The sequence below is a fragment of the Callorhinchus milii genome, unplaced genomic scaffold (assembly GCF_018977255.1).
Source record: "Callorhinchus milii isolate IMCB2004 unplaced genomic scaffold, IMCB_Cmil_1.0 Scaffold6, whole genome shotgun sequence".
NCBI lineage: Eukaryota > Metazoa > Chordata > Chondrichthyes > Chimaeriformes > Callorhinchidae > Callorhinchus > Callorhinchus milii.
Window position 1 is genome coordinate 28,371,273 of NW_024704747.1, and position 27,325 is coordinate 28,398,597.

The 27,325-nt window shown below is 37.8% G+C and overlaps 1 protein-coding gene across 1 annotated transcript in view; it reads left to right on the plus strand.

The window, feature by feature from the left end:
- Positions 1-3,831, plus strand: part of kcnj3a (potassium inwardly rectifying channel subfamily J member 3a) — a 50,920-nt gene extending 47,089 nt beyond the window's left edge. Inside the window, exon 3 of the mRNA XM_007889927.2 lies at positions 2,155-3,831. Within this exon, the coding sequence (XP_007888118.1) occupies positions 2,155-2,750 (596 nt within the window). The 3' untranslated portion in view covers positions 2,751-3,831. The remainder of the gene's footprint in view (positions 1-2,154) is intronic.
- The last annotated feature ends 23,494 nt before the right edge of the window (positions 3,832-27,325 follow it).

Below are 27,325 nucleotides of genomic sequence, written 5' to 3' on the forward strand. Positions count from 1 at the left end.
ATAAATACAACTGGTTTGCAGTATATTTTTTAACAAGTCCAGTTGCAAATTTTGAGACTGTGCAACAATTTGCCAAATGCTCCACTCCCTGAAATGTGAAGAAAATACTATAGAACTCAGTGGAAATTCTCCCCTAAGTGTTATCAAATTGATATCAAGTCTGAGCAATGTCAACACTGCAGCAGGGTAACTCATAACTTCTAAAACATTACAACTTTTCACAGTATGCAATACCCTTTTTTTTCAAAACTTGATGTAAAAAAAACATAGGCAAAAATTACTGGAGTTGGAAATCACTTTAAATGTGCACAATCGCTTTTCTTATTAATAATGAAATAATTTCCGGCAATAGTCTGTTTACAAGTGGTTCTAAATAATTGAGATTACAGGGCAATTAGCGTTGAATTGATAACCTTGATCTGAAATGACTACATTAGAACTAAATATTGATGTAAATGTCTTTTCTAATTTGCTATTTTAACAGGCGCGAACCCTTTATCTCCTCAGAGTTTGTGCGCGTTGAAAATGTTGTCAATGCATTCAATAGTTTTTCGACACATACACATCTTTTCTGGTTTCCTTGTATTCGCAGGAGTGAAGTATTTAGGATGGTAAATATATTGGGGGTGGTTTCTCTATGGGGTGGTGGGGGTGGTGGGGGAGAAGTTTTCAGCGACTGTTGGATTTAGACATGTTGGTCATCGCACATTGAAATAAAATTCTTTTAGTCATTCTGTCACCAAAGAATATCACGTAAATGTGAACATTTTTGGTCAGTCAGGGTATTAAGGGACATGGGGAGAAAGTGGTAAATTGGAATTGAAAGGATTAGTTGAGGTGCAGATCAGCCATGATCTAATTTAATGACAGAACAGGCTCGAAGGGCTGAATGGCCTCCTCCTGTTCCTATGTGCCTATATCGTTTTTCTCCTGTTGCAATTTTTTGTCGATGAATTTAGAAAATGTAATGGGTTTTATGAATGATCCATTCGGTAATGCTTTGGTATTTAAAAACGTGTCGAGCTTTGTATGAGTTATGGTTGTGTTTCCACAAAACGTAGCTGATAAACAATTCATGTTCACAAGGCTGCATAAAAGGTCAAAGGATCATTGGGGGTGGAAGTGGGGGGGATACTAATTTAATAGACGTGAACCCTTTACCTTCTCATAGTGGTAAATATGGATTTGATGTGTTAAAGTATTGTAGAAGTCAACACTTTGACATTTCGCTGAATGTGATACAAATGAAATTTATTTAAAACCAATTTCTTTGTTCCTGCGGTGAAAGTTAAGGCTATAAAGTAATCCAAACCGTTCTTGCAATTTCACGTTGAGCTCTCACCAATATGCCATGTTAAGTATCGAATTATTTGAAGACCTCTTGAACACTTTTCATCAGCCATATTATTATTATTATTCTTTTAGTTAATGGTATTATTAGTTTTAAGTAATTTAAAGATACAAGATCTACCTACAAAAAACACGGCTAAAACACATAATGGCATCACTGTGAAGGGCTTTGAAAGGTTTTGACAAGAAGAGATGCTATATTGAATACAAGAATAATTATTAATTTAATTCACAGTGTCTTTAAAATGCGTTGCCAAGTATGGCCTTTGCACTGTTTGGATTGTTGCCATAATTTTAAACGATTTCTTGACATCGCCTAATGGTATAATGATGCAATATTTCCAGATAAAAACCTTCAGAGTAAAATAAAAGCTTAAATCCTCAGGGCTTATCATGAGCAAAGCTGGAGAAAGTTATTTGAAAAGACAGTTCAATTCCGACTCAATTACTAGTTTCTGTTGATACAAGTACGTTCAACACATCTCCAGCCACTCTCTATGAAATGGGCTTCAAAATTAGTAGCAAAACTTCAGTCGTGATTGGAGTTTAAGTATGCAATGAATGACCCAAGGACCAGATTGATGTAACGCTGATGATGATATAATAACAGAAATAATTTGATGGGAACATCTGTCTTTAGATTTGAAAATAATGTTTAACAATTGCTTCAATACGGGATTTTAATAATCAAACGACCCCGGGTCACTGTGGGCTATATATTGTACTGTTCAGATCTGGTTTTAAAGGGCTCAGAATTAATTGTTAATTATTAATGATTAATATTTGGGTCTCTTTTGCTTCCAGGCATGACTTGCCAAGCCAGAACATCATACACAGAAGATGAAGTTCTTTGGGGTCATCGCTTTTACCCTGTTATTTCTCTGGAGGAAGGGTTCTTCAAAGTAGACTATTCACAGTTCCATGGTACATTTGAAGTACCAACAACACCTTACAGCGTTAAAGAACAAGAGGAAATGCTGTTGATATCATCTCCTTTGACGGCCCCAGCTCTTAATAGCAGTAGAGGGGTGAAAACAGAAACAAATAACTCGGTGGAATGCTTACATAGTCTGGATGATATAAGCACCAGGATGCCACTGAAATTGCAGAAGATGACTGGGAGGGAAGATCTACCAAAAAAATTACTAAGGATGAGTTCTACTACGTCAGAAAAGGTTTACAGTTTGGGAGACCTGCCTTTGAAACTGCAAAGAATCCGTTCTGTTCCTGGGAACTCTGAGGAGAAACTTGTGCCAAAGTCCAGCAAAGTGGCCTCTGACCCAATGAGCCAGTCTTTGGCTGATTTGCCACCCAAATTACAGAGGTTAGCGGGTGGCTCAAGGATTGAGGGCAAACTTCCTCCCAAACTACGTAAGATGAATTCTGAACGCTTCACGTAACTTCAGGAAACCTTTCAACGGACATTCAACTTTCATTTTTGATCAAAAGAAATGCTACTGTAATTTCAAGGAGTTTAAGGGGTCAACACTACTTACTTGTATTTATTCTTTACAAAGTAGGGAAACAGTTTAATTAGCACTACACACATACACACACAAGCATTCTGATCTGTTCATTTATCAGCTGTAGTGAACTGTAATGTTAATTGCTTTGATACAGGACCTTTAGCCATTTTAAACTTATTGTAATATTAGAATCACATGGCATGTAGGATCATCAATAGCATGCAATAATGATGTGCAAGTTTTGCATATAGTTTAATGGCATGATTCATATTAAATTTGTATTATTTATTCAGTAGCAGCAAAAAAAAAGTTTTTTAAAAAAGAGGCTTTTGCTGTCCATTGCAAAATAGGGTTTAAAGTCCTGCAGAGTGCAATCCTGAATGAGTGTGGGTATATTTGATGGATTGATTTTCATATGGGTATATTTGACGGATTGATTTTCATGGTTTCAATTAAAATTATGACGATTGTTATCTTAAATACTTATGTATGTCAGATTGTAATATGTTCTCTTTACACTAGTCCTTTGAATGCATGTTTGGCTTACAGAATTAGCGAAGGCTACAGGCAATACAAAGAATTCTTGGCTCAGAAGGTTTTAGCCTTAAATAATCTTCCTGTTTTTGTGTTTTAATGGCCTCACTATTACCATTTAATTTTGCTTTAATTACCAATGTTACTGTTTCTTGAAGTGTCTTTAGTCAATGAAGGTGGAGGTAAAGGCAAGCACTGGGGACAGTGGATATAGTAATGGTAAAGTAAACTATGGTAACAAGTCTGCACAGCAGGTCTGTGTTTAATCATCTCAAATAACACTATTTCCCTTCAGCCTGCATCATATTACGGACTGTATAAAGTCAAACATGTTACCAAACCAATAGTATCTTCAGGCATGCAAACCTTATGTGTATAAACACAAGTTTATTTGAAATACTAAGGAAATATCGAATACCTGTATTTATTCCTGCTGCAACCTCAGTTTTTAGCTGAAGCTATATTAAACTTTTCAACTGTTTTCGGTGTTTCATTTTTATAGACTACAGCGTTCTTTATCAATATTGTACAATAGGTTTTGCAACAGACTTTTGTTAAATCAAATCAAAAGTCTTTAGCTAGAATGCAAAATAGTGCACCTGGTTTCAACAATATGACTAATGTTTATATGAATGTTATTGTCCAAGTGCACTTTTTCATGATCCAGAAAAGCAAAATATTTTTTCAATCACATCTCGTGCTACTAACTAACTATTCACATTGCAATCCTTTTAAACCACCTTTTATTTCCAGTTTCCTGTAAAATGTATCCATCGCAGCTTTGTAATGCTGATGAATTATCAAAATGTTATTTGGGGCCAATGTGAATGAGGTGATACGAGGCCTGAGCCAAGTTAGAACCAGTCGTGTTTCATCCAAGCTCCCAAAACGCCATTTTATGAGCCAGTGTTGGAGAATGCTTGTAGTAAGGTAAGTAATATGTTTGGCCTAACTCTTTTTAATAAGTGTCCATGATATTACTGGAAGAATTTAAAAAGAGCAATTGTGCGGGATGGTGGAAGGGAGTTGAATTAATGTACACAGTTTTTGCAGTTGAATACCCCAAATTAATCATTATATTTTGTATTATTTTCATTCAGCTCACTCAGACTCAGGAGCTCAGAAGCCTATCCAAGCCAGTTCCCCTGTGATATCATTAGCGCTCGCGAGCTAAACAAAGATATTCACATTGCAACAGATGTAGATTTAAAAAAANTCATAATTCCTGAAATAGTCTCCATTTTTGTGAAAAAAAGAGCTATTGAATGTTGATACTTTGTAATTTACAATTGCCTCAAAGGTGTAATTATTGCAGAATGTTAATGATTTGCATAACCACTATGACACCCAAATTGTTTTTTAGGTGCTACTTCATTTGATCTTGAGTATAAAATATTTCTGTCTAATCCCATGACTATGCTATAATATATTCCGTGAATAAAGTGCATGTTTGTAAAATTACCATTTTTTAACTACATACATTACTTCATCCCACAATTTGTTTCGAGAAGTATATTTGTTGTAATGCCTCATCACTTCCCAACAATCCAACGAGAGGTTTCCAGTTGGGCAGATGGGTGTTTGTGGTGGGGACAGGAGCCATTGCTTTTTTTAAAAAAAGCATAGTTGATGCAGGAATCTACTGGTAATAAAATGCTATATTATTCATAGCTTAAAATGGAAGAGAAGACTACCTCGAACCATCCTTATGTTCTCTGATATGGAAATGCACATCGAATGCATCGCTGCAGTTGGTGAATTTGCTAATAAAGTAGAAATGTGAAACGTTAGTAATCAAAACAGTGATGTATTCTCCCAATGAAGTCACAGAATGGAGCACGGCTGGGGGGGTGATGGTGATTAGCATGTGGATGATGTTTCTATTCAAAGAATGAGAAGGATTCTTCAGCAGATGTAGTATTATATCTCTTTCATTGCGATGTCCACTATCACCAATTACATTCTAATTTGAGTGTTTCCCCGAAGCTCTATTTGATATGTAAACATACATTTAAATCCAATTCACTGAGGAAATGGTATAATTGCATGCAGAAGGTTTATGAATTGTAAAACTTGTATTTTATAAGTTATAGCAATCATCCCCATGGCTTTTACGGTGCTTTTCTGTGAATGAAGGTAATCACCCGAATTGCATCCATCAAAAATTATCAACATTGAATAAGTCCAGCACAACTTACTTGTCAAGTCATCGGTCTGTCTTTTTTCTCATTGCAGGTTAGCTTAGTACCTGCGGGAAGGTATTCAGTCACACGTGTAAATGGATGTGCATCTGAATGGCTCTTCAGTAAATGTCTTGAGTAATCTACCAGTCCAAACCAGGGGAATAGTGCCACTCAGACTGAGGTACGTTTGAATTTTAATCAAAAGATTGTACAGATTATACAGATCAGTTTGTTTATTCAGTGTTTTACTGATTCAATGGGTGGGGCCTTAATTTAAATGATGAAGCTTGTACCACCTCACTACCGGAATTTGGAGAACCTATTAATTTATTATTCGCTAATTGTTTTATTAATGCTATGTTGTGTCTCATAAATTTTCGAAATGTTCTGCATCAACAAAAAATCTAAATTTGTTCACAATTAATGAGCTGAATATAATCGTTGAAAATACAAGAACCTCTGGTTTGTTAATTAACTGCTATAGTGTCCAGCATCCTTATTAAAGTCTGGCTGTATAAAAAGATGTACTTGTTATAATTTACATATGCATTTCAGCTCATTTTAATGTGTCATTACTTTTTTNGGCAATATAGTTACAGATAGGAATGTTTTTGTGAAGACAGTATATATTTAAAGGACAAATAACACTCAACAACTCAGTTTTTAAAGTAGAATTGGTTATGATGAGGGGTTGTATCAATTAAAGAGTTTGATAGCTGACTTGTACATTGTCAATGAAGAGTTGGCACATACCATAGATATTGATGCAGAGAAAAATCATTGAATGGAAAAGTAAATAAAAGTTCCAAAGCACAATGGGCACAAATGGGGAGAAAAAANTAAAATACAAATTGTGCCCTAATACACAACGGTTATGCAACACTTTCCGCTGAATTCTCAGTCCAGTTTTTTAGATATGTATTTGCTACAAATAACTTCGGAAAAATAGTCGAGCTGTTTTTACCTCTCTTTTAATAGCATCTTACCTGTTTGTTACCAAATAACCTTTGCTTCCAATTTATCCACCAAAGTATATTTTTGATGCATTGTTTGTCCGTACAGTACTTTTAGCGTTCTCTAACATATTGTTTTACCTTCTTAAATTTGACAGCAATATATGCTGAGCAGCATTTTTGTTCAGGCACACTGGATTATTCAAACCCATCAAACCCATCAAATGAAAATAGAGGGAATCAATCCTCGTATCTTTCATATTATGCTTAATTATTCGTAAGCATAATTTGCTGAAGTCCCCCCAATGTCACGAGCTTTGTCTCAGTTCTGTCTAGAGAATACTTATAAGAATTATCACCGCCAATAGATTTAATCCCATCATTCTAGAAAATGAAAGTCCTAAGCACATGGACGTCAGTACCTTTTCAAAGATGAAAGCAATTTCTGGAGATGAGAGAGCCTTTTTTTTGTAATAAATAAATTGCATTACACACAGCAGAAGTGAATCAAGTTTTTTTTGTGTTAGATTTTGCCATCAAAGTCTGAGCAAATTGCTTTGCTAATGATGGAATTGGCAGCAGCGTGCTTTTGTTATCTTAATAACAAACTCTAATTGTAATATCGGTACCTTGGGACGTCCTCCCAGCATGAAAGGCACTCTGTAAATGCAATTTGTTGTTGGTGGTGGTGTTGCTGTGCACAATTGGCTGCCGCGTTTCGCCCACAAAACATCCGCAGGTCCATCCGTTTTACTGCGTATTCTGTGAAGCACTTTGAGATGTTTCGAAGAAGTGTTAAGGCGCTATATAAAATGGAAGGATTATTATTATTATTATTCTCTCGGTTTGACATCCTGCGTGACACCTTTCTAAACTCAAACAAAGTGACAAAGCAATGGACAGACTGATGTCTTGAGACAATCTTAGGCTAATTATCCACCTGTTTACTGTTCAGATTCAGAGGAAAAAGCCACGCATACCTGGAATCTCGTGTTTGCCTGAGGCCACTGTGCCAGTTTGGGTGAATGTCAGTATCTGGCAGCATTCACATTGTACCAGTGAATTGGATGTCACAGTAACTATCGTAATTTGTTATAATATACGAGAGAAAAAGTGTCAGTTGCAAATTACAATATTTCTGCCTAACATTGTCGTTTCGTAGATGCAGTCTTAAAATATTTTTTGGTTGCACAAACGACGGCCAAGATAAATAACTGTGGAGGCTATTGAACAATTTATCATCACAGAATAGCATTGACAGAAATTGCATCTTTTTATTGTTGGTGTCACCTAACATTAGAATATGAAAGAGCAATGACTGCAGACCACCGCTTGCAGCTGATGGCAATTATATAATGTAACATTAGCACTTTCCCCTTCAATAAGTACTTTAGCTGCTATTTGTGCTCATGGCAAATTCAATTTCCCTTTCAAATGTTTTTTTTAAAAAAAACAGGAAGAAATTGCAACATTTAAACTTGGTTTTATAAAAATAGCAAGCACTACAGTGAGAAATAGATTTCATTTATTCTCCACCAAAAAATGACTACCGGCTAAATAAATCACTTAAAATACTTCATAAATACTTTTAACTGACTGCTATTTATTTGTAGAGATATGATCATAGTTTGATGGATTATGTGGAAAAATCTTTTTATTCGGACGTACTAATTTTCCAAACAACGCAAAAGTATTTTTAATCTGATCACTTTTGACTAGGCAGTGAATAGATGGAAATTACACAAGTACATCACGTCCACAATGACCTTTCATGTGTTCTTATTGAAATCATCTATTCTATTGCTAATGAAAAGTGAACACGTTCTTTATTCTAACAATATTGTCTGTTTAACTGACATACAAATTCACCCACAAAGGAATACATTCAAAATGTTGCATTTATTACAGTAATTATGTAATAGTTTTGCTACACATGGGAATAGATGACGGTTACAAAACTCAGAAATAGCACCAATTAATGAACAGAAATGAAACCATAAACAGAAGGAAGCAAAAGTAATTTTCAAGTAGCATTGTGAAATTATTATTATTATATAGTCGCCCTGGATGTAGTCACTGAGCTTTTTTCCCTTGGAGTGACAATATATCAGGAGTTTAATGTATTATCTACAATGTACTGGGAATATTGCTTTTGGGCAATCTCCCTGAGGTCACCACTATAATGTACAGTGTTTATGCTGGAGTCATCGATCAGAATTTGGAATAATTGCATCCTGCTGGTAACTAGATGTACATCATCCTGACCCACAGGAACGTGGGAAAGATCCCGAAAGCTATCAAGTCAGGGCGGAATTCCCATCGGTTTTGGTGACTAGGGTTTGAATGACACTGACGGCTGCAGATTTCACGTAAGAAAGGTATTCCAATGGAGCCCGACTCTTCAATCATCCTTTTGAATGACACCACCTGCAGAGGCCTTCCTGCTTTGAGGAACATTCAAGTTATTTTAAATAACTTTGTGATGTTGTTCCAAGAAACTAGTGGGAATTTCACGAGAAAAAAAAACACACGCGGCTTGATGCAATAAAGTAGAAAACGTAGTTGGTTGCCAAGGTAACCCAGGACAGAATTCTCGCCGAGCTTCCTACATTAAACACACGGGTGAGATGAGAGCTGAGGATGATGTGTGAATAATGCAGACTGGAATCTGTTTTAGCTTGGATTTATCCGGCAAAGGAATGTGTAACGCGATATAATAAAAGTAATATGAGCAACAGTGAGTTCTCTCCTCTCCCCCCACCCCCCCACCGACCCCTTCAGCACATTGATAAATTCCTAGGCAATCCCTATTTCAAATTTTATTTCAGAGCCTAGTATACGCAGCTTTACAATGCCGCATGTCAGAAAACCACATTTAAAACAAGGTCAGTTTCCTCTTTTATTGTCACTCAACAATGGCAAGTTGTTTCACCCGCAAAATACACAGTCAGTTCACTTCGCAGTATATTCTGCAAGTATTAAAAATGCAAGTATTATTATTAAGTCGCAAGGGTTGAAAATCCAAGGTAGTGGGAGATGGAAGGGGAGGGGTGTGATGGGTCGAGGCTGATTGACAGCTCAATTAACACTGCCATAAAGTTAAGAAATGAAGTCGCAATGTTTTTGTGTTATGTTAATTAACACAACAAGTGTACAACTTTACCTCAACATTTGCTAACGATTTGTCAAAGCGAATCGAGGTTTGCTTATAATAATAATAATATCCTTGCATTTGATATGGCACCTTATCAGGTCTTCGAGACAGTGAAGAGTTTCACAGAATATACTGTAAAGTGAATTGACTGTATACTTTGTGGGGAGAAACTCATACATATTGCGTTGTATATCTTACTGCTCTACTTCTGTTCTTTTTGGTTAAGCATCCAGATCCTTCAACCTGGTCTCTTTAAGGATCATCAAGACACCACTCCACACACAACCCGAGACCACGAAACACCACCGTGAGAAAAACTATTGATTTGAGTCACAGTATAGAAATGTAAGTAATTACACTTTTCTATTGTATAAAATGCAGTTCCGTCAAATGGGATTTTTGGCTATCCTCTTTCCTGGCTTTTGCCCTGTTTTCCCTATTTCAGTTTTCTTTATTTGATAGCCAGTAATGAAAAGATGATTTCTTTTCTGCTGCCATGTTCAACATTATTTTTGTATTCTTCAAATTGCAATATGCGGTGTCAGAAGATGTGAATGTATCAATCTGTCATACTGTGGTAATGACACTTTTACTGCATTGAATCATTGTGAGTTATGCAAAGGTACCTGTGACTTCCTTCAGTTCATATTTCACTCTTATTTGATAGAATCTGGATGAAAAATGCCCTCGGTTATGTGTAACTAATTAACAATTGGTTCCGCCAAATGCAAAAGTTGCACGTTAACTGCAGCATTCTTTTGATCAACCAATGATGTACTCCCTACCTCTGCGACTTCCTAACCCCTAACCAACCTGCCGCTCCCTCTGCTCAGCGGGCGCCGGCCTGCTTCACGTTCCCCGCCTCGCTCGCCCCACCATTGGCGGGCGGGCCTTCAGTCCTTCCACCTCAGCCTCTTCATCGCCTCCTTCAAGACCCTCCTCTTTGACCGTCCCTTCGCTCACCCTCCTGCCCCCACAGCCCTCCACCCTCCCCGATCCCAACCCCCAGCTCGTGTCCAAAACACTAATTGTCCAGCATCTTGGGACGTCCTCCCGACATGAAAGGCGCTGTACACGAGTAATCTTGTTCTTGCTGTTCTCGATTGAGATAATTTTTTGTTCAAATTCAGAACCCCCTAACATTGAGGTGAGCTTCGAGCTAAAATGACAGTCAGGAACAGTATTGATAGCGTGGTTCAAGGCAGTCAGCACATGACCAGCTTCCAACATCGATTTCTAATGTTGGACGGAGTTAAATGTTTAACGGAGTTCACAAAGATTATTATTTCAAGTGAGTCATGTTGCAGTTTCTGCTTAGTGATCGCACGTATGGAACTGCTTCTCACAGCTTCGGGTCTGTGCTGTTGTCGGTGTCGCAAACTGTTCAGTAAGAACACAGCAATTGGATTTTGTCCTGTCACCTTGTCAGAGAAAGAACAGGGTGAACATCACCTGTGTGCCTCTTAGTCACCAAAGCAATTGATATTTCCCATTAGACACATTTAAAGTGCTTCCTTTTAGCTGAGAGCTTAAAAACCCTGGGCAATGATTGTGGCTCCCACTAAAAATAGTGACGGGGATTTGATTAATTTCCGAATGATTTCAGAAGTAAAATGTAAACCAACTCAAACACTAACTTAATACAATTTGACCTTCATTACACAAATGCAACCAGGACAGAAAGGTTACATGTGTCACTACTAGATGAGGAGAAATATCATTAGGGTAGAGATTTCAAACACAATTCACTTATAATTGACCAGATAATTCAATGAAAACTCAACTCTTTCTCCGCATCCATTTCTTTGTAGCACAAGGCAAAACCTTCACATGGCTTAGAGTTCAGTATAATAGATTATGGCTGTATTTTTGTTATTAACAATAATATAAAGCTTTTGGCCTAATGTGTGTAAATGCAAAAAATTATGATGATCATATCATGTCTGTTTTTTTAAAAAAAAATGAAATTCTCTCATCTGAAAGTCGATGAGTTATTTAATCCGAGAACCTAAATGGAATATTCTTTTGAAATTCTAGTAGTAATTTTCTATATTAAACAGTTTCGTCTTCACCTGTACTGTAATTCCACAAATAAATTATACTCTGGGAGCAAAGTCAAACAATACGTTTTGGTTACTTTGTACTTCTCATCTTTTAACCTGTTGCCTCCGGCACAATTTTCTTAATGTATCTCACTTCACTCTCTGTGTCTCTGGACACATGATTCCCTTTTGATTTAATGGTTCTTTCCAAGTTTGGGTCAGTAGCTCGGATGTCTGGTATAGCAAATACACTTTAGTTTTCTTTATGCATTTTCTTATATCATTTGAAACGCTTTGGGACGTCCTCCCAACGTGAAAGACGCTATACAAACCATAAGTATTAGTATTGCATACTCATGTTTTGACAAATTCCAACTTGTACTAGTGTATTATAATTATTTTCACTTAAAGGAAGATTATGTATATTTTACTGTTTAAAACAGCAAAGGTTCTGCCGGTGCCATGTTATTCAAGGTGTTAAATTTCTTGAAGGAAAATATCTTGCAGCCAAACACTTTTCAGAATAATTGTTTCATACTGGGATTTTTTTATTGGAAAATCTGTCAGCCATGGAATTAAAGGATCATGATTATCATTATGGGAAGAAACTAACTTGTGATGAAAAATATCAAAGCTTCCAGGCTGGGCTTCTGCAAATAACAGCACATCATTCAGCACATTTGACAGAGGATAAACTTAGCATTTCATGAATAAAACAGAATTGTCTTATGGTCTGTCGTGGCATTGAATGAAGCAACACGGGTTAGTGAGACAGGAAATTATTATTTTTGTCTTTCCTTTCCAAACATTATTTTTATTTTGGTAATTGTATTCTTCTCAGTGCCTCCAGAACAAATCCACAATTGCTATGTTCAAAACATTGTTAGCATCTTGGGTGTTGTACCTAAAAAGACAAACTTTTCCAGTAATGGAGCAAACAGAGTGTAATGTTAAATACTGATACTTCCGATGCATCTCTCACCATTTTGTCATTGAGGAAGATTAAGGAGGGTGTTAAAGTGGGGACTCAGTTAATAATAATGAGCAAATTGTTGTTCTGGAGCTCGCAGTCAAAACATAATAATAACAACAATAATAAAACTTGGATTTGATATAGCACATCACCACGTCATTGAGTCGACTCAAAACGCTTCACAGACTATACTGTAAAGTGAATTGACTGCATATTTTGTGGGCAAAACTTATTTTATAATATTATAAACAGTTATGTATAATCATAAAAGTATAATGTATACAAATTATACTGCTGCATATATTAATTTAAATATAACCAGTTATCGGGAGAGTGCAAAGAAAGAGAGTACTACACTACATCTATAGTATGAGATCATCATCCTTGCATTCCCACAGTTAAATAGTAGTTTTCTCTTTCTGTCTGTCATGTGATTGAAGTGGAAACCGAATGAATAGAATCACTTTCTCAAGCTACGGTTCAAACCGATGCTCAAAGATCAGAACAATGTGTGTGATTGCCCAAGAAATTCAAATGGACAGATACAATTCAATTTAACCAGTGGCAACTGCATATATTCCTTGTATCCCCCTAAAAGAATGTGGAGTGTCTAAAATAAATAAAACACAATATCAAATGGCCATTTGTTCCAGCAGTTTTCTTTTAAATGGATTATTGTCATGATTTGTAACATGAACTTGAATCAGGAGCTATTAGACAGAACATGTATTACCTCGCAACTGACCAAAGTAAATGAATGAATAATAAATAATATTAATTGTATGGATACAGCACCTTATCACGTCATTGAAACATCTCAAAGTGCTTCACAGGATTTACTACAAAGTGTAGTGAACTGTGAAATTGTTTTGCCCGGCTCACCTTAATATGCATAAGGGTGCAATTTGTACCTGGCAAACCCTGTAAGCTACATTTGAATAGCTCACTCGATACACTCATTGAGTGGGAAAATATTCCCATTCTAGTATTTTAGGCTAAGACTTGTACTACATTGAGCACTGTATTGAAGCCTTTAGTTGTATTTCTGAGGGTTCTACTTGACCAATACGCCTTGTGATCTATTTTGTGAATGGCAACTGTGCTCCTGACATATTTCTATTACCACGTCGATCATTTAATCCCAATTTAGCTGAAATTCTGTTTGTTATTCTTTAAGGTGCAATGTCGCCTTTCTGCAGGAAGCTGCGAATATTCATTTAATTTGAAATCGATTTGTAATTGTGCTGTGTGCTGAGAAAGGATTTTAATGATCTGATTTCATTTTGTTATTGGGCTGAACAATAGTTTTCTATTTATTATTGAAGAGCACTCGGTTGCTATGGTTGTTGCCAAGGTAGCCAGCATCATTTGACAGCTGATGAGACCATTGAATGTTATTTTTTTATTTCATATTAATTATTACTAACTGTCAGTCTGCAGTAGCTTTGATTTTTGAAATAAAGCTTTGACTGATATAAAATCAAGTGTTCTGGGACACTACCCTGTGTGAGAGGTGCTATATCAATTCAAGTTGTAAGATTCAACGAGAATGAGACTAAGCATTAAACACACCAAAACAAAAAGATTTGGTTAAAGATCCCACCGCACTATTCGAAACAAGAAGGGAATTTCTCTCACTATCCTGGCCAAAAATCTTCAAATATAATCGGTGACTCATTTTGTATTTTGTTTTAGCTTAACAGTGCACTGGAGCTCAGAGACAGGAAGGTGTACACACAGTTCAGATTTAATTTGGATATGCAGATTGTGGTGAATGTGCAGAATGGATAGGGAGGAAGATAGTGCTAGAGATTTCAAGGGGGAATTGTATAGTATCTTTGCAAATTATTTAATTCAGAGTTCTAGAGACAAAGTTGCGTAGATTTTAGTTTTTAAATACTTTTCGTCTCAACTTTGAGAGCGGTCAGATGGATTGCAGTGATCTTTTTCTTGTCCTGTAGTTTTCCATATCCTGTGCGTTTGTAGGAGATGTGCCTCTATAGTGGGAGAGGAGGAATAAACAAAGAAATTGAAGCGGGAATCTGGTCGTTAGTTAATTAGTGGATCACTTTTCTAGGAGTAATAATCCCTTCAAAATAAATAATAATAATCTGGTCACTCAGTTTATGACTGTTTGTGGGACGCTGCTGTGCACAATTGGCTGCCACGATTCGCCCACAAAATACATAGTCAATTCGCTTTGCAGTATATATCAATATATCTGTTATATCATTATAACATGCATAGTTCCCTTAAGCCTTCCGCCTGAAATCTAAGGCCATAGTTGTATCAAAAAAAACCTCTTCATAGGATCTATACCACAAAATTATAGGTCTAACCTTCATAGAAATGCTTACTCGTGTACATGGGCTGGCTGCTTGCCAAGTTCGAGCAGAACATAATTTCGGTTCCAAAGTATATTTCTTGTTCAATTATTACTTTGTGCTGTGATCGATCTTCGGTTTGTTGGGTACATGAACGCAACATAAATCTGAACTGACCGTAATAACCACTAAACCCTCCAGTTGGAGCTTTCTCAAACACTAATGGTGCAGTTAGTATATTATCCATCAGTCTGATGTTATTAAGGGTCGGGTTTACATGAAGATAAAAAATGTAACCTGCAAACTTCCTCTTTAAACCAAATATCAGAAGCTATTCTTAAGTCGTAAAAATTAAGAAAGGATTTTTCTCTAGTTGCTTATTGTTGGTCTCTAAAATGCATCTGATTGATTGCACTTTAAATCAATTCCCACTTGCACAAACTTTGCTCTGTCTCTGTGTATGTGTTATGAAGGGAAATGATACAGTAGAAATAATTAAAACTTAGTCGATGCGTCTAAAATCCGACAATGTGAAATTGTGCACTTCTGATAATAATGTGTCATACGGCTTTTTTTCACTCATCTATCTAGATTTCCATGTATGAGATAAGTTCAGTGATTAGTAGAATGTTTCAGACTGTGCTTGATGGGGCATAAACTCCCACAACACAAGATAACATTGATTTTCCCTATGTCAACTGACTTGAATCTCTCTCCGTAAGCTTTGTATATTTACAAAAAAAACTTATTGAATGGTAGATCGACCAAGCTGTGTCAGCTTGTTGTGAATGCTGCAAAACTGCAGCTGTACCTGAAGAGAATGCAGATTTTCTGATACAGACTTTTTGAGCGTCAGTTCTTAATATGCAGTATTTGCTTCTCGTTTTCTTATGCAATTCAATCCATCTACTGTGTTTTCCTGAGTATGTTGTGAAGTATCAAGCACATTTTGTTTCATTGATACGTTTCAAGTACCAATCTTATTCTTTCCTGCACTGTCTTAAATTTGATTTTTTCGAAGCAAAATGAATTTAAAAAAATACAATAATGTGTATTTTTTTGTGTGCAAGTATAACTTTTTCCCATGTGATTTTCAAAAGACATTTTAAAATGTTTTAATATATTAAACATGCAGATAAGAAAATGATGAGTCTGTGCGCTCAACATTTTAATAGAAAACAAAGTGCCTAACTCTCTTGAACACAAACCATTTCATGGGGGTTACCTGTAGGGCTGTGCATATACCATGATTTATATTGACTTTATCAACCATTTTTAGAAAAACGTTCAGTTAATTTATAATTATAATTATATTCGTTCCATTGACGTTTGCCTTTGTTCATGGTGTCCGTCCGGCTTATGTTGGGATGGGGTTCTGAAGGACATCACAGCCAAGTCTGCCCTCCTCCCACCCGGCTAACACACACACACACACACACACACACATACACTACCACGAGAGGCTGCTAAACAACAGCCAGGACCTGTTAATCCAGATGATTATTAACCAATTTAGATGCCCCCCTCATTCAGCCTCCAGCTCAGGCCAACAAACTGGTCATAAATTGGGAATTGAACCAGTGAGGTCCTGGTCCGCCCAATATTCACTGCATTCTTATATACCTGTTAGTTATTTGTCAAAAGCTTTCCAGAACCCAATGATGTGATGTTTTGGGGGCAACAAAATTGCATGAATGCGAGACATTTATACAGATGCATTTATCTAGTTCTGCTCTTACAAAATTGGGGAAATGGTAATTCAGTTTAGCATAATTCTCGTTGGAGGGCATACATCCAGAAACAATTTTGTAAGGTAGTTCAATGGATATGAAGGTGTTGACAGGTTATAATCGCTTCCTTAATATAATGCCCTTCTCTGAAGCTTCAAGTATTTATCAATAATTGTTGGCTGTAGGCAAGGCAGTTTTTCCATAAATGAGCAAAGACATTGTAGCATAAAAGAATAAGTGAGTTTTGACAGAATCTAACTGAGTGGTAACAGCTTTTGACTACTGTATATGATTTGACAATGTTACTTGCCTTGACGTAGGTTTGTAATTACTGTAACATAAAACAAATATAAAACATAACCAAAGCCCTGGATTTAAAGTTCAATGTTGGCTGTTGAGTAAAAAAAAATCAAAACCATTTAGCTTATAAAATGTTTTACTTTGTTTTGAACATATGTCTAACGTGACACGCCTTTCACCCATTCTTTTCCACATTTCTCCTTTTCTTTTTTTCTTTTTAATTTCCATCTGCTATGAGCAATTGGCTTCCACGTTTCGCCCACAAAATACACAGTCAATCCACTTTACAGGATATTCTGTGAAGCGATTTGAAACGTCTCGAAGATGTGATACGATGTTATATCCAATGCAAGGATTATTAATATTTTCAGATAGTTTAATGTTACCTCTTGTTGTGAGGCCCTGTGATGGGATAATTAAAAACTTAAGAACATTGTACCACTTTGTGTTGGTGGAAATTCCTATTTTGTCTAAATTTCCTATGATGGTTAAAAGCTACTCTGTTTCATTCAGATACCATTTACAGTTATTGAGAATGGCTTTTTTTGAATAGATGGGGAACATTGGATTTAAAAATAGAAGTTGTTTGGATAATATTGAAGAAGTGCTTCCCTTATAGCAGTGAACCCTTTTCAACTGAATATCTGGTAACCAAACTGCCCATAAAAAGGAAAAGAGATGTTCTCACAAGAAGAGTAGGGCTGCTGTGGGGAATCCAGGTTTATGAAAAAATTACATTTACATAAAGAGTGTTTTGAGGGATAATTAAACCTCCAAGGGATTTCCTTTAATTATTGTATTTTGGCACTTAGGAAAATAATACACAGCTTTAACTGTTGCATTTATCATTGTTTAAAGTAGCTGCAATAATGTTTGGGAAAGAAAAATCAGAAACTCGATCTCCTAAGGGTCCTCCTGAAAATAAAAACATTGGTGAAAAAAGGTTCAGACGCATAATTTTGGTTCACACCATATCCCAATCAGCCATTCAATAAGATAAAGCGCAAACCGTCTGGATTGTGTGAGCACTGAGGGACTACACCATTCCAGCTGAATACATTGTGAGCTGCTACGAGCAAATGTTCAATGCATTCAATAGTGGTAAGAGCAGCGGTAGCTTCAGGGTGCAATGTATTGTACCTGCCATCAGAGAAATATTTGATCCTTTCCATTGCTTTGAGAATTATGGCATGGAATAATGTGTGTTCAGATACTTGCAAAACAGTGATACATGACTGACTTGCAGGAGCTCAGCACTGACTTTACACGACTGATGTGCAGAAACCGCAGCAACGACAACACACGATTGGTAATCTGCGGCCCCACAGAAATATTTTTTGCAACTATGTAGAGGGCATCATTCCCCCTACGTGCAGGCAACCTGCCAACCCGTAGTGTAGCCATATGCCAACCAGGAACAGGCATGTTGCCAGCCAATACAAACGGGCACTTTGCCAAGTGCTCGACTTGCCTCTTGTGATTCATGTCCTGCAGGTCTCTGGAAAACTGCCACCAATTGATTCCAGTATAGAATGGATGTGTGGGATTCAGCATAACATAAACGGTAAACAATTTTGCTGCAATAGGTACAATAGGGTGTAAAGACAGACAGCTCCATTTCTGGTGACCTAATCGTGATCTTATGAAGGAGTAAACCATTAATTATCGAGCCGACCTGTCCACATTCCCCAAAGATTTATTCGGCTCATCCTTTGATGACAGCTATTCGCTTTTGCTGTCTTTATTTTATAACTGTGGTACAAGTCCCTTGCTCTTGAATTTTAAAAAAAACTATGATACATTTTGAAAAGAGAAGCTTGTCCTGGCTGACAATCCTCATTCACCGTATTGCTGCTTGTGGGACCTTACTAGCACACATGGCTTTCGTGGCTCAAAGCGTTTCACAGAATATACTGTAGAGTGAATTGGCTGTGTATTTTGGAGGAGAAACATGGCAGCCAATTGCGCACAGCTGTGCCCCACAGACATTCCTGGATTGAGAGACACCTTTTTTCTGGAAGGGATTAGTATCCTCGGAAAGCGTTCCGCTAATCGACTAACAACCGGGTTCCTACTTACTACAACAACAACAACTTACATGTGTATAGCCTTTCACGTCAGGAGGACGTCCCAAGGCACTGGACAGTCAGGGATCCGCACTTCTAGGTAAGCAGAGACACGCGGAGTAAAGAAACTTGCCTAAGGTTTTGTCCTGCCCGGGAATCAAACCTGGGCCTCTCGCTTGCAAAGCGAATGCTCCAAATGAGAATAGCATACACATGAATTCCATTAACTGTGACATGACCATCGTATGGAACGGAACCTGTTGTGGATGAATAATTATGTACGAGCAGGAAACAGAAGGAACATATTGATGCAGCATAGAAGTGAAATGTTGGCAGGATACTGGGAAAACCCTTAATGTAAGGCTGCCATGCATTACTTACACATGGGAGCAATAGATAGACAGACTCCATTAAGATGACATCGTTCCTCACTCTGTCATTAATATTTGGTCATTTGTTTTACTCTAAAAAGCGAAAGCTTCCCTTCATGCAGTACAAAATATGCTGAAGGCAAGACTTGTGTGTGGAAATAAATGAGTCCATTTTTAGCCGCTATGGGGGAGAAATAATATTTTATTCATATCAGTACCTTATGTAGAAATAATATCGCAACTCTACCCTCCACAGGCTCCATATGATGCAGAACTCTGCAGCTCGTATCCTCTCCCAGGCTCTGGGAACCCATCACCCTCACCCTCTCCACAGCACAAACAGCCATCAACTGAAAGATCAATTTTTTAGGGGGTTGAGGGGAGTGGGGGGCGTTTGTTGGCTCTGCCCTGGTAAACAGAAGCGTGTGGAGTGAAGAAACGTGCCTAAGGTTTCGTCCTGCCTGGGAATTTGAACCCAGGTCCTGTAACTTGCGAGCCGAGCACTCTCCTATGTTAGTAAGCACGGTACACAACATTCTTGGTGGAAGTGACTTGTGGTTCGGGGGTTTGATGGAAAATGATTGTTGTATGAATCTTGCTGAGCACAACTGATTGCTGGTGCAATCCCATGAGTTGATGACAGGTTGTGTCTTCACAGGAGTCGACCATAATAGTTCATTTAGATTTTGAACCAGCAGCAATGTACCCAATCTTGATTTTCTGCTTTAGAAAGTGAGGTTCACATCGGGACATTCTTTAGACAGCAGAGAAAAATTAGGAAAAAAAACATCAAACGTTGTGATGGATCATTTACTTTTTCTCACAAGAGATTTATGAATAATTCTGTTGTATTCTAAGGGGATTTCTGTATTCACCATCTGTGCATGATCCTGATCACCGTAATAGCAATTATATCAGTTAGTTGTTTACAAAGTCCCTTTCCAGTCTGCCTTTAAGGAATTGCATTGCTCCAGTTGCAAGGAATTGAATGAGGATGGAATCTGCTTTAGTGAACACCAGTATTCAAGCCATACTAATTCCTTTGCTTACATACCTGAGCTTAACTTTCACGGAGAGAGAGCAGATTCTTGACTGCCTGCTGGGTTACAGTGTTTGATTCTGTACAGATTGCATTTCTATTTATTTAGCTTTGCTCTTCCTTCTTGGCAGCTTTCGTGATGTGCTCTTTGTTGAGGCAACATCATAACTAATGGTGATTTGCTGTGAGGCCAGCAGCACTATTTCAAGCTTTAGTGACCACTGTTAAGACACTTGTTTGTTATTCCGTAAAGTAAATGGTCGTCACTTGAATGTTACCAGGGATTGCAGTTATGTAATCCAGTATTCAAATAGCTTTGTGTGTGTGTGTGTGTCCATTCTCTGTTGTTGTACCATCTGTTGTCTTTATAGACCAAGAATTCAGTGGAGTGTTTGACACACCAGAAGAGAACCGCACAACACAGCAGGATCCTTAATGATTTCTACCAGAGAAAATATATATATATATATATATATATAGATTGTGGAAGATGTGCTACTCACTCAGTGGTTTGAACAGACAATTCCCCACACATTGCAGACTTGTGAGTTTGTAAATATTAGTCATCTGAGAAACATAATCTAAATAACTTTAGTATAGAAGTATACGCAGATGTATTTACTTTATTAATAGGGCTCTGACAATCCTTGCATTTGATATAGTGCCTTCGAGACGACTCAAAGCGCTTCACAGAATACACCGTAAAGTGAATTGACTGTATATTTTGTGGGCGAAACTCGGCAACCAATTGCACACAGCAATGTCCTACAAACAGTCGTGGGTTAAGTGACCAGATTATTATTATTATTTATTTATTTTGAAGCGATCCGCCAATCGACTAACAACCAGGTTCCTACTTACTGCTAGACAAACAGAGGCGTGTGGACTAAGGAAGCTTACTCCACATGCCTCAAGTATCCATAACTAACATGAGTAATAAATAACCTGGGTAATTTAGTTAATTGGTCAGTCTTTTTTAGTTTGTAATGGACATGAATGTATAATCCAGATTCAAAGCTGAATCTGACTTGACAATCCACTGTACTCACCACAGGATTTAACAAGACCCATGTGCAAACTAAATGAATTTGTCCAAAGAAAGTGAAGTTAATGTGCACTGAAACTATTTGAGATTCTCCTAATGAAGCATTGACATAGTGAAGTTGGGCAGCTTAACCTAATGTGCCAATAGACTGGTGGCGTGCTGCTGGGCTTGTTTGATACTGATTCATAAAGAATTGTGAACATATCATGGGTTTCCCCAAGAGGACAAAAAAGGAACTAAACCAAATTTCTTTTTGTGGTACACAAAAGTATATTGATTTTCTTACAAACCCTGGGCATGAACACCTCTCTCAGTGGAGTTATGTGCTGTACGCTCAGGTCTTGTTAATCCTGTCAGCCAAATCCCTCCCTAATGGCAAGGTGATTCCAACTGGACAGGCAGCAGGAAGCTTTCGCTGTTAAGACTACAGCAGTACTCTGGAGTCCCCCAAGTCTTGGCTCTTGTCAAACTGTGCCTAATACATCCTGCAATTAGGTAAGCAGGGTATGTTAAATACTCGGCTTACTCACCCCCCGAATTCTGTACCCTGACTAACATCTAAGAGGTATTAATCAGATGTGTGAAACAATGGGTACCTTGTACAGAAATCAGAGTTATGAGATTGCAGACTGCTAAGCAAAATCTGGGCCTGAAACTTCTCATCTTCTGAGACTTAAGACCTTCATCTTACATCTAAAATGGGTATGGAGTTTGGGCAAAACCCTCTTAAATTCAGTCTTAATCTGGAAGCGAATTCTTTGCAGTGATGGAAAACGGAAGCAGCCCTACAAAAAAAATTAAATTAGCACAAGAATATACTTTGGTGACCAAAAACAAGGTCGTTTGACAAGTGATTAAGATGCCACGTCAGTCATTTTGATTAAAAAAAACAGTTCTCGGGAACAAACATGTTGTGCTCCAGTACGTACAAGCTTGCTTTCTGATGCAGGAAAGCAGAAATTGTCAACGTGCATGTCAAGGGCATTATTCACCATTGTAAAAATTAAACCATACTTGATTTGGTTATTTCATTATTGTAAAGTGGGTCTAGAGCAGTGTAGTGCGAGTACTCATTTAATGTTCCCTCATTAATGTTTCAAGTAGACATTCATCAGTACATGATTACCCAGCAAAGGTAACAGAGTATGCTATTCAGCTAACATGCAGAGCAGAAGAAATACTAAAAGAAAAGTAAATGCAGTACTTTTGTCATAGCAACAGACATTAGATGCAGTTGCCTGACGTTCAGGTGATGCTGAATGCTTTATCGATACTAAAATGATTTTATTGAACTGTCGTCTATAAGGCAAATAAGCTAAACCAGCATTCACAGTCAAAGCCCACAAGGTCATAAACATTTAACGAATAAAAATCTAAAGACCTCTATAATGCAAAGTTGTAATAGCACAAGTTTGGGAAGTTATTAAATCCATCACATTTTTTGTTATGAGATCATTGAGTTCTTGTCCAATTGAAAATAAAACATACAAGTACTTTACCTTACTTCAGCATAGCCTCAATGGGAGCAAAATCTTACAAAGAGCTAACCTACCAATAGGTAACCCACACAAAGTGTTCACAAACGTCTCATATTATGAATTCTAGCAGTCTACAACGGAGGAAAAACTAATTGACATATTAATTCTCCGTTTTATCCTTTTCTGTGCAACTTATATAATATAAGTAATAATATAATATAAATTATACAAAAATACTATATATTTTGCATTTCACACACAAAATATATAGTCAATTCACTTTACAGTATATTCTGCAAAGCACTTTGAGACGTCTCAATGACATGAAAAGGCGCTATATTAAATGCAAAGATTATTATTATGGTTGTTAAAAAAAAACTTAGTGCTAGTAAAGAGTTTTAAATTGGTACTTCAGAAAACGCGGCTGAATATAAAATGATCATTTAAGAGAAAATTGCAGTTATTGTAAAATTTAATGAGTTTGTAACTAATTTATTACGGTACATTGTTTTTCATGTATCATTGATTAAAATGGGCTCCAGGAACTTTACACAAAATGGTGCCCGTAAGGTTTTGTGTGGCTGAGTGAGCAAATGTGAACTACATTCTGTAGGTGGAACAGCTGTATACAAGAGATTGTGCTGTAACTTTAAACATTAATAAAGTATAGGTTTTTGAAAATCCATTTTTTCAATTAGAAAGTTTAATAATTTTTAATTCCCAAAGGTTCTGACCAAAATTATAACCTCGTTTAGTGTGAAACACAGAAACACAGTGGGGGTGAGCATGGTTTGTGATATAAAACCTGCTGATGAATCCATTCCCCCCCCCCCCCACCCCCACCCCCAACTTTGGAACCATTGTTGTGCCATCTTGAATTGTCACTTAGTAGATTTGATCACATCTTTGATATTGCATCAAATAATAATAATAATCCTTTGATTTGATATAGCGCCTAATCACGTCATTGACGTCACAAAGCGCTTCACAGAATACACCGTAAAGTGAATTGACTGTATAGTTTGTGAGCGGAACGCGGCAGCCAATTGCGCACAGCAGCGTCCCACAAACAGTCGTGACCAAATTATATAATTTTTTTCGTTGGAGGGATTATTATCCCCGATCGATCCGCCAATCGACTAACAACCGGGTTCCTACTTACTGCGAGGTAAACAGAGGCGTGTAGAGCATGGAAACTTGCCTAAGGTTTTGCTCTGATTCACCCCGGGAATTGAACACAAATCTGTCATAAAAATCACGTTTTAAGCTCCTTACACAACAACAACAACTGGGATTTATACAGCGCCCTCCACGCCGGACGGCGTCTCAGAGAGCTTCACAGTTTATACACAAACAGTCACTGTGGGATATGATAACTCACCCAATCCTGTCGTCTCCTGTTACCAGCACAAAAGATCGAGGTTACTGGGCAATGATCAGAGCAGGATTCCTAGCTGGCTATATTCCCTTCCCTAGTGTAATGCTGTTGAAGCTGACCGTAACCTCTTACCACATGTTCACTCGAACGGTCAAGCTTACTGTTTGGACACCAAAATAGTCAAGCACACGGAGACCAGATTTATTTATTTGTTCACAAATCTTTATCATGGTATTATTTGTACAGAAAGGCTTTGCAGTCGACTTAACAAAGTCTCATCAGTCTATAGTCTATCCTTTGCTGGCCTCAGGAAGCTATGTTCCCATAATGTCTTGGCTGTTGTCAAGTGTGCAGACAAAGCAACAGTAATGTTTCACATCAACTAATTCAGCTCAGACTTAGTATTGACCCACAGACTGGGTTCAGTAGCTTAAAGGGCAATGCATTTATTCACCAAGTCACTTAAGTGGGAGCTCAGAGAAACGAGCTTTATTTTGTAAATCTGGCATTATCATCGGTGCTTAGACGATCATTTTCAAAAGAAGCAGATTGCTTAATATGCACCTGATTAAAAATGTAAAAAGCAGATTTCATCCAGATAATTATCCAGCTTCCTTTGGTCATCCCAACATCACATCTGGCCGCTTGATCGTCTTAATTTACCTTTGGTCTTTGGCTTATTGCCACCATCAATTGAAAAAGAACTATCAGGGCAGAGACCGAGTGGCCTCGATGAAAAGCTGTCTGTGTAATTCGGAATGACTAATAACACAGGTTGCATTTTTAATTAAATTTCACACGACAAACAAATAAGTAAGAAACGTAATATATCGGCCATATGTCTCACCCTGATGGTCTCTTAACCCATTCATGAGACCTTTGATTAATTTGCTCTCTCCCACATGTATTCAAATACAAAATTGTGTTTATCCAGCACCCCTTATGCAGGATATCGCCACAGAACGCTTGACAGGGGCGGATCACGATGCTGAGCCGGGGGGAGCGGAGAGACGAATAGGAAAGTCTTTAGGTATAACCTGAAGATGGGAAGGAAGGGCTAAGGCGGAGGGATAGAGGAACAGGGTTCCAGAGTTTTAGGACTTGGTGGCTGAGCCTTGTATGGCAGTGCGGACAAAACAAGATGGCTGGTGAAAAGTGAAATGAGATAATGGCACATATTTGTGTGTACTTTATATAGTATTAGATTTTCATGTCCAGATCAGTTATCTGCACCATCTCTTAGATTCTGCTGCTGTGCAATTGGCTGCTGCAATTCGCCCACAACATACCCAGTCACTCCACGTTGCAGGATATCCTGTGAAGCATTTTGAGACATCTCAACGATGTGATGAAGTGCTATGTCAAATGCAAGGATTATTTTCATTATCAGATTTCTGATATACAGCAAAATAAACACTGCAGTTTTGACATGAGTTTGGCCACCTTTGTTTAAATCTAAAACCAGGTTGCACTTTATGCATCTCCATTTCAAAATGTATATAAGTAATATGGAAATATCATTAAAATGATTATTGATAAACAGACCACATGGACAAAAATTGTGACTGTTATGTATTTCCGTCATGCGGAAATACTCAATTATTTATAGAAAAGTCCAACTATGTACCCGAAGGCATAAACAAAATGTCTTATTTTTAATAAAACATGACTGTGTGTTGATCCGTATGGTAAAATTAGTCTCGACAGCAATAAACGTACTGAAATGTAAGCAGAGTAGAATGCATAATAATGAGAAATCGAGAAAAGCTAAGTTAAATTTATACTAAGTCACAGCCAGGAATAATACACTCTGTTGGGCACTACCCGCATGAAGGGCACTATATACATAGTAAGTTGTTGTTCAAGTTGTAACTCTGGCTTGACTTCCCAACTCTTCCCTCCACAAGCTGCAGATTATTCAGAACTCTGCAACTCGTGTCGTCTACGCACCAGGCTCCAGGAACCTATCACCCCCGTTCTTGCTCACCTTCACTGGCTCCCTATTCCTTGGAGAATCGAGTACAAAACCTTTGTTCTTATCTCCAAGGCCCTCCATGCTCTTGCTCCCTCCTACCTCTCCGACCTCATAACCCCATATCAGACTGTCCACTCCCAATTCCTCTACACTTCCCACCCCACCAATGGCAGTCGGGAATTCAGCATTTCTGCCCCCACAATCTGGAATTTTATCCCGCAATCCCTCCGCCTCAACCCCTCTCTTGCCTCCTTCAAGTCCTGTCTGAAGACCTTCCTCTTCGATCGTGTCTTCGGCCGCCCTCCCACCCCCACCCTCCCTGTCCTCCTCCCTTTCTGAACCAAACTCCCAGCTTGGTTCCAAAACCCTTGATTGTCCAGCCCCCTGGGACATCTTTCCGACGTGAAGGGCGCTAGACAAGTGTAATTTGTTGTTGTTGTTTATCTTGGTCCTGGATTAAGTCCAGCCAACACAAACCGGACATTTTAGCTCTCAAAGAGCTGTTAAGTGTCACAAAAGAAACAGATTGCCTCACTCCAATTCTTAGTCAGTAATAGCTCTCCAGGGAAATAAAAACTCAACATTTACTTTAAAATCATCCAGAAAATCTGATTCAAGGAAGCCATAGAATATAAAGCGGGTGAAATGGATATTTTGCATCAGAGTGATACTCCTGATAACTCATCACTCCAAGGGAAAGGAGCTGAGCGATGAATTATCCAGAATGGCGAATTAGGCAAAGGTCTTCCCAGGCCACAACGGGGTGCTGTGATTGCTAAGGCCACTTAGAGGGGATGGGGCACACAAGTTCAGATGCATCGCAGAGGGCTCTGGTTTATTGAAGGGAAAAGAACCTTCATTCATTTTCTTTTTTTTGGAAAAAAAATAAGATTTAAATGATTTCAGTTTTGGGGAATTCATTAGTTTTTGCAGCAAACGTCAGTAAAAATGATTTTGCCATCGA